The sequence below is a fragment of the Epinephelus moara genome, chromosome 18 (genome assembly GCF_006386435.1).
Source record: "Epinephelus moara isolate mb chromosome 18, YSFRI_EMoa_1.0, whole genome shotgun sequence".
Classification (NCBI taxonomy): Eukaryota; Metazoa; Chordata; class Actinopteri; order Perciformes; family Serranidae; genus Epinephelus; species Epinephelus moara.
Window position 1 is genome coordinate 38,013,813 of NC_065523.1, and position 8,826 is coordinate 38,022,638.

General features: G+C 42.5%; 1 protein-coding gene and 1 long non-coding RNA gene across 4 annotated transcripts in view; one reads left to right on the forward strand and one right to left on the reverse strand.

The window, feature by feature from the left end:
* LOC126405588 (uncharacterized) overlaps positions 1 to 8,826 on the forward strand; it is a 365,681-nt gene that overhangs the window by 268,230 nt on the left and 88,625 nt on the right. The window lies entirely within an intron of this gene.
* The window catches only part of zgc:158403 (tetratricopeptide repeat protein 39A), a 24,033-nt gene that overhangs the window by 11,392 nt on the left and 3,815 nt on the right, over positions 1 to 8,826 (reverse strand). For 2 of the 3 annotated variants that reach the window (XM_050069343.1, XM_050069341.1), the window contains exons 5-12: positions 7,606 to 7,673; positions 7,357 to 7,421; positions 5,202 to 5,301; positions 5,053 to 5,118; positions 4,865 to 4,973; positions 4,710 to 4,777; positions 1,018 to 1,077; positions 596 to 757 (exon numbers count right to left, since the gene is read on the reverse strand). In XM_050069343.1, the coding sequence (XP_049925300.1) occupies positions 596 to 757; positions 1,018 to 1,077; positions 4,710 to 4,777; positions 4,865 to 4,973; positions 5,053 to 5,118; positions 5,202 to 5,301; positions 7,357 to 7,421; positions 7,606 to 7,673 (698 nt within the window). The remainder of the gene's footprint in view (positions 1 to 595; positions 758 to 1,017; positions 1,078 to 4,709; positions 4,778 to 4,864; positions 4,974 to 5,052; positions 5,119 to 5,201; positions 5,302 to 7,356; positions 7,422 to 7,605; positions 7,674 to 8,826) is intronic. The other variant, XM_050069344.1, reaches the window with a different exon arrangement.

Below are 8,826 nucleotides of genomic sequence, written 5' to 3' on the forward strand. Positions count from 1 at the left end.
GGTGCAGCTCGGCTCCAACAGCATGGGTAATGAGCATCATTACTGATTGCCAGAGTGACTCGCTGAGCAAATTCAAATTGTGCTCTCGTGAGAACTCTGGATTTCCAGGGAACAGTTATACATCAAAACGTAAGAAAATTTGTGTTGATTGCAAAAATGTGTGAATGGAATCTGCTCAGTAACTGTTGTACATGTAGTTTGTAGTACTTGCAGTAGGCAGTACGTTTCAATGACTCAGCTACTGTTAATAGGACTCAGTGACAGCAGCAGGCACCCGTCAAGATTTCTTGCGAAACTTTCTGGTTTTATAGTTGCTGTTGTTATTGTTGTTATGACTTGATGTCGTGTTGTCTTGCTGTTGTTGTTGTTGAAGCCATTGTGTCATAAATATGTTTTGTAACTGTGTTTTTTATATAACAGTGTCTTTTAGCAGAGAAATCATTTTCTGTTTCGTGTCCAGGGACTACAGATGAAAATTAGCTTACGGCTAACTCTGGTGCAGCTCAGTAGCCGTGCACTGACCCTGTTAAATAAATAAATAAATAAATAAACTTCATCTCTTCTGCTCTCCTCCGTCCCGTCTCGTGCTCTGTACCTTGGACCAGCGGCTCTCCTGGCTCAGCAGGTCTGCGTAGAAGTACGCCATCTTCCACGCTCGCTTGTAGGTGAAGCACCACATCAGCTCCCAGTAGCACATGTGGTGGAACTGCTTCCACGCCTGCTGCGCCTTGCAGCCGTCTTCGAAGAGCGCCACTGCCTGGTAGCACAGTGACATTACATCACATGAAACATGAAACATTGGAGGTATGTTGTGTATTAAACATTAACGCTGGGCACTGGTAGCTCGGGGGCAAAAACACGGTATCAGTATCACCAAAAGTGATTCATGCTTCCATGAAGCTCAACTATCACTTACAGTGACTCACAGGTTGTGGGGAAAATGTTCTATTAAAATATTAAATGTGCAGGAAATAAAAGATTAACAGCCGTAGTTTAAAGTCATGTAACTAAACACACCTCATCAATGTTCCCCTTGATCTCTTCAGTCCTGCCTGCAAAGAAGAGGAATATCGCTCCCTGCACAGAGGAAACCAGCAGTCAGTGTGACATGTTAATATACCGTGTTAAACACTCCTCTGTCTGTCAGGAGACCTGTCATATAGCAATTACTCTTGGCTGTGTTTAACCAAGACATTTCCATTCTGGTTTGGTACATACTGTGTCAGAGCTCTGAGTTTGTTCTCTGGGATGGGCAGGCGTGTAGGTAAAAGGTGGAGCGGAGACAGGGATTGTGGATTTACAAGAATGTGAGTCAGGTGGAGCGATAGCACAGAGGTGTGTGTGAGCGCAGGTGAAAGGAAGGAGAGTCAGTGTAAGGATTCAGGGAGCAGGAGGGACTGTGTGAGAGGAAGGTGGAGTGAGTGTCAGATCAAAGTAATCAGGGTGTGTGTGACGGGACGATAGAAAGACGAGAGAAAGAGTGGAAGGAGGGATCAGAGAGGAGAAGCTGACGCACAGTGAGACGCAGTGAAGGGGATTAAATACAACGATAAAAAGACCAATGATGTGATGACAGAGAAAAAGTTTCAAAGAGGAACTGAGGACATTGTTTATTCAGGGAAAACTGACTGAGCATTAAACTCTTGAAAGCAAAGCCCTGAGTTCATATTTAATGAGCTAAAGAGATAAAAATATACAGCAATCGCAATGAAATCATAAAAAGGCCATAAACACAAATAAGTTTATCAAGAATTATAAAAAGCAATAAAAACAGTAAAAATGAAGATGAAAAGATGAACAACAATAAAATCTGCCATAAATGACGGATACACGACATCAAGAATAAAAACAGTAATGTGTAGAAAATGTTGTGTGTTATTAACCAAAGCAGGAACACTTTAAAACAACCATCTAGCACACACTTGAAATGATCTAACAACACACACCTGTCTTACACTTAAGGAATCCCTCCATGGCTGCACAAAAGCCCTTAGCAACCAAAGCAAGGTAAAAAAAACCCTTAAGGTCCCTCTGACTCTGTCTTAACTGCAACGGCATTTTCGTTGCTTCTTCTTACAGTCGTTTTCTGTTTTCTGGTATTTACTTTGTAGTTTGTTTGTTCTATGATTGTATTCCTCCAGAAGTTTAATCTTTCCCTCCTAGAATTTTTTTTTCCTCAAGGTGTTTTTGAGATATCTCGTTCACAAGAATGGGACGGACAACCTGAAAACAAAATGCCTCTGGAGGCATTTAAAAAACAGAGGCAAATCCACCACAAAGAGACACAAAAATACCAAGAAGGACAAATCCAGACTCAAATCTAGAAAGATTTTGAGTCTGGCCCTCACGATACACCCTTCCTACCCAAGGGACAGCACTAACTGAGGCATATTAAATGCCGCCGCATGCAATTGGATAGCACGATAGCCAATCAGAGCAAAAAACAAGGTGACGTATTCATTGCACTAAGCCCCATGTGTTTGCCGACCAGTGGGGCTAACTGATACAGTATATTATGCTTTTGCCGTATCCCGTCGGCAAAACGGCAAAAACGTCCTTCCTGGAAGCGAAGGCTTCTAGGGCAGTCTTCTGTTCCTCTCTCAAGGAAAAAGATAAGTGTAGCTGGCTTAGCGTTTCTTCCAAAGCTAAATTGAATGGACGCGGTCCTTCAGCAGCTGCCATCTTGGCCGTTTACTTTTCGACTCTTACAGCGCAGCACTGTCGTCATCATGTTACGCCCGCACAGAGCCCGCCTCTGTCAGATAGACTGATCTGATTGATCCGATGGAGATTCAGCGGGCTCTGCTCGTCGGGGTCAGATCCCCGTGCAGTGCAAATTCGAATTTGCTAGGGGCGGGGCATCTGGATGTCCAGGTTACAAAGTTACCACAAGGAGAAACAAAACCACAAAAACATGTGACTACAATGAGGCGCAAAGTTACGACAAAGAGACACGAAACAACCACAAAGTCTGTGTGTCTCGCTCCAGTGTTGGAGAGGTGGTGGGGCTTTTGGCCCAATGTGTCACTGCCCGTCTGATCTTCACCTGCAAAATGTCACTATTAGCACGCACTGCCCTGGAAGAGACCGAACATGGCCACAAAGAGACACAAAATTACTTTGACCATCATTCCACTGACCAGCACATTAAAATCAGTTCATTCTTGAGTCCAAGTGGATGTTTGTGCTGATTTAGATGAAGATTTCTCTACGTGTTCTTGAGATATCACGTTCATGAGAATGAGACGGACAACCTGAAAACATCATGCCTCTGGCCACGGCTTTTGTCGACATGGAGGCATAAAAAAGAGGCAAAACAACCATAAAAAATGACCAAAAAGGACAAAGTTACCACAAAGAGAAATGAAAGCACCAAAACAGGTGACTACGATGAGGCGCACAATGACGACAAAGAGACACAAAACAACAAAAAAGAGGTAAAACAACCAAAAAGTCTGAGTCTCGCTCCAGAGAGGCGGTGGGGCTTTGGCATGCCTGTGCCCAGGGGCCTAACGTGTCATGGGCCCCCGATCTTCACCTGCAAAATGTCACTAAAATGAACATGTACTGCCCAGGAAGAGACTGAACGTGACCATGAAGAGATGCAAAGAGTAGGGATGCACCGATCCGATAACTGGATCGAATATCAGCCCCGATATCATCAAAATAGATGGATCGGGTATCGGAAAATGCAACCTATACCTGAGGTGATCCTTTGCCTTTAAATCTATTGCGACGTGAGCTACGTCATACGTCATGGAGCGAAGGAGAGAATCTGCTGTGTGGAGGTATTTCACACTGTTTCAACTGCTGTTGCACAATTGCTTATTTTTGTTAAAAATAAATAGTTCATCAATGAATTAATCTGTTTCATCTTGTTTCATTTTATCTTAGGAAAGAACTGTGTAGTCATCAATGCCTGATGCCTCTAGTCTTTTCTGTTCTACGTGTAAAGGTAGGTCAACCATGGTATCGGATCGGTATCGGGTATCGGCTGATACTCAAAGCCACAGCATCGGGATCGAAACTGAAAAAGCTGGATCGGTGCATCTCTAGTAGATATAAAGAGGCACACCATAACTACAAAAAGATAAAAACAACCACAAAGAGAAATAAAACAAAACAAAAAATTACTTCAATGCAACACAAAAGTTCATCTTTGAGTCCAAGTGGACGTTTGTGCCAAATTCAAAGGAATTCCCTCAGTGCGTTCTTGAGATATCCTGCTCATGAAAATGAGACAGACAAAGGGACGGATGGACAGACAATCCTAAACATCATGCCTCTGACCGCAGCCCAAAACCAAATCTGCTTCTTATATTCAAAGCTAAAAAATGTTTTTGTGACGACTAGTTTCTCTGAAAAATACATTTGTTACAGATCAGTGAAGAGAGTCAGTGAAGCCACATCTGCAGCTGAAAAGCACACGTAAGGGTCAACACTAGGGATAATAATGATTAATTGACGAGTGCAGTATGTCCATGTGACCTTTGTTTTCTTTCCCAAAGGTCACAGCAACATATTGTTATTGCACTTGTTATCCTTTGGTATAATTAAATTTTTAATGTTTTTTTTTTATTTATTTCATGATTAATTTTACCAATAACTGATTGAGGAAAGTGCTTAAAATTTGCAACCCTAGTTAACTCCGTCACTACTGACAGAAAGTCCCCAGGTTTTTCCCTAGAAGTGATTTATTGAGCACTCACCCGTGGGTAGCGGAGCCGGAAAGGTTTCAGCAGCCTCTCAGCCTCAGCCACTTCCCCCTCACCTGTTCCTGAGAGGACAGAGCAGATCTGATGTGATAAACTGAACAGAATCCGTCAGTGACACGTCGTCATGTGTGGACGGTGCACAGCGCTACCTAGTATGAACGTGAGAAAGGTGTAGTAGCAGAGCAGCAGCAGGGCGCACAGCATGGAGCGCAGATTCATCCCCGTCGCACCGTCGTGCAGCAGAGACAGACCGTACTCCTGAAACAACAACACATCACATGAGTTCATGAATGAGTTAACGAGTGAGTGCTGAACGGAGGAAATCTGTGTGTCACACCTTGTCTCCAGAGAAGCCTGCAAACTCCAACACTTTGAGTATCCGTGGAGGAAACAGAGAGAGCGTCTGTGGATAAAGAAGACCTGATGAACTGCACGGTACAAACACACAGTCAGCTGACGGCGTTTAAAGGTTCCTCTGTCACGTACCAGATTAAACGCTCCTATTCCAAACGATATTCCTCCCTCTAAGTGGACGTGGCTCGGCCCTTTGAGACAGCTGTGAGATTTTATGAAGGAATGCAGATCTCTGGATGACAAAAGGCAAATTATGTTTAACAGCACAGCTCAGTGTAAAAACTTCATCATGTTCAGTGTGTGACTGTGCAACAAATCAAAAATAAAAGGGGCACAACAGCGATTTAACGTTGCGCTTCTATCTGGTTCAGATACAGAAAATCTGTGCAACAAAAGCAGAGATACCGTGACTCTTAGTCCCACGTACAATCAAGTGCTGAAAACACTGAAGCCTACATTTCCCATCATGCAACACAAAGCATCTCTCTTAGAACCTCTCTGCCTGATGATCCACACTCTCTGTTGTTACCTGAGGCCGTCTGTTTCTACATCGAGTCACTCAAACCAAGCTGAGATAGCCCTGATGACATCACTATGACATCACCAGGGTTACTATCTTTGTGCATAGACTTCCCTCCAAAACGACACTAGATATTACACAACTCATGTAAATAATGTAAATAAAGTAAAGCAAATAATGACAACAAGTTTTTAGTCACACAGGAGATTTTACAAAGACTGGGGATCTTGCAGGGTCAATATTTACAGACTGTAACGGGGGCCTTTCCCAAACCGGACCCTACTCACTCCCACGCCGTCTCGGAGCGTCACTCCGTTTGTAGTCGGCTTCAAAGCTGAATGTGTACAGTGTAAACACAGCGCTAAGCTTTGGGACAAACTTCACTCTCTGCGGCAGAAAAAAGGAGCTGTCTTTGTCTTTGGTTACCACGGAGACAAGTAAAATGACTCTCATTTATGTTCCTTATATGTATTTGCTGCTGTTTACCAGAATTTTGGCAGCGTAAATTTTCCTTCTGCCCTTAAAATAAATAAATGAATCGATAAATAAGTAAATCAATAAATAAACACATAAATAAATGATACATAAAAGGGTGTAAAACGTATCCCTGAGATTCACTGGGAACATTTCTTGTATTTTACTTTTTTAGACGTTTGTAAGCTGCTCGTTTTTACAACAGTTTACTGTAAAATAAACACGACTGCAGTTTTATAGAGACTAGAGAGGTGTAGATTTGATCCTAAACACTATGTAGCGTCTGTATGACAATATTTAATGTCTATCTCAGTTTGAGCAGTTCACATTCCTCAGGGCAGTCACGTGGAACTTTATTTGTATGGAGCGTCCTCCATGATGAACACAATACAGCGTTGCGCAGGCTTGCTGTTGGAGGGTTTTATAACTCACTCACACTCCTCACTAGTTAGTCTGGGACGGCGTTCAATGTGGCGAACGCTCCATGTGAACGTGGAGGTGGGTAGGGAGAGGGTGTAGGGGGCGGTTTAACATGATACACAAGATAAAAGGCGTCACATGTCGACAGTATTCTCGTCAATTCAGCATCAATATAATCCCTACAGATAAACTGTGTTCGTGAGCAAACTTTACATTTTGGATTTTGTCGCCTCGACTCGCTGCCAGCCTCCTTTGGTTAGCGGAGCTGTTTCAGTGTGAGGAGACTGTGTTACTGTTTCAAAAATTAAGATTTCTCACTAAAATAACTGCAGGTTGGTGGATCAGATACAAATTAAACACTGACTCCACAACTCCACCAGTTTCTCCTCTTTTTCCACAGAACAAGAGAACCAAGACTTCTTGTTCTTGCACCTCCTCAGAGTCCCCTCCATGTTCAGCGTCTACCTGGTTTGCTGCTTCCTGTTTGGCTATTGCTTGTTGACAATGCTCACGTTGTTGAACTTCAGTATTTACATGAGCCGAGACTAAAAACGTAGGATAATATTAAACATGTTTGAATTTATCAGAACATCAAGACGAGAAAAAACTTCAGACAACTCAGACTGACTCGCAGGAGCAAAACTCATGATTTTCTCATTGGAAATTTGTCTTTACAGTGAAACAGCTTGAAACGTCTTTGATGTGAGGCCGGCATAAACTGAACTTTGTTTGTAAAATCGTTGGAGTGCACCTGTAATAATAAGCTAACAAATACTTTTTACAACACTGACGCTAAACAGTCAGATAAATGAACTCTTTAACATGAAACAACACTGACATTCACTGAATATAAACCCAGTGTTCATTACTTACTTGTAAATTAAATAACTGTTTCGTACTTTGATCCCTCCTTTGATAAAACTCACCATGTTCTCATCCTGCAACAAATACAAAAAAAGAGGGATGAATGCAAACTGAGGTGCTTAAGTTACATTTCATTCCACAAAGATAAGATGCCATAAATGGATTAACTTTCATGCCGTTTATTCACAGGACATTCTTATACAAAAACCTTAATAATGTACTGTTCATTTCTGGGTTTTAAAAAGCAGATAAGTGCACCTGTAGGAAGGTGAGAGCAGCTCTTTGGAGTTGGCACTCTGCGTAACACACTTCAGCATGAAGCTGCACTGCAGAAACACACCCATAAACACACACGTGTTAAGTGACAGAAAACAATCGGGGTCACCAAACAATGAAGCATAAAACACAGCCCCAGATGTGACTGCAGGGTTAACCTACCACACATTTCAAAGGCACAGCTGCATCATCTGTCATTGTTTTGTTAAAGCCTCCCACTGTACTCGTGCTCCATGTCTCAAATCACACATTTCTGTACTAAGCCCTGTTCACACTGCATAGTACAGGTAAATGCAGTGAACTACTGGCGCACTCAAAACAGTCTAAAAGTTGAGTGTGGAATGACGGACACCTCTCACGCTCAACGGCCGGCGTCTTTGTGACACAGCAGAAGCGACATCGCAGACTTCTCAACTTTTGTCATGGTGGCTGGAGACAACAAGGAGCCTCAACTGGCTACAGTGAACACTGCCGCGTTATACAGATGTAAGTTAGACATGGTTTTTGTACTGTGGACTTATACTGTTGTCAAATAGAAGCTGATAGGTCAAATGTTGGAGATAATGCTGCACCATCCGTTTGCAATTCGCCGTTGAAAAAGAAGACAAAGAAGATGAGGTGGTTAAAAAAAAAGCTGTTGTCAAAACAGCAGTGTGCGATCTGAGACAACACTACTACCCATGAAAGAAGTATGGAGTGCCCACAGTGTACTACACTGAAGTGTACTAGTAGAAGTATGTGATTTGAGACACACTCATGATCTCTGTCTGAGCATGTTTACTTTTAATTCGGTTCACAACATGGCATCATGTTACAAGAATGTAGGGTTGCCATATATTTTTTTATTTAACACACACATGTGCACGCGCAGGCACAGCGGGTGGGTGAAATAATTAATTGGCCGACCTGTTGCCATTTTCATTTGACCAAAAAAAGAAGAACTTTAAAGCCTTTGTTTCCACCAAGCAGTTCAGTTCAGATTATTTCATTTGTAAAGTTGTGGATGGTACCAACAGAAGCGTTCCTTAGCGTCCCCATGTTCGGTCCCCCCTCTGTTGGGGTACCTAGCACACAGATCTGGTACTAAAAGGTGGAGCTAGAAACCCTGCAGTCTGATTGGTCAGTAGAGGACGGTCACTCTGGTTTTATGTAACCTCTGTTCATACATCAGTAAACTACAACTATAAAATGAAAGAGGAAAAA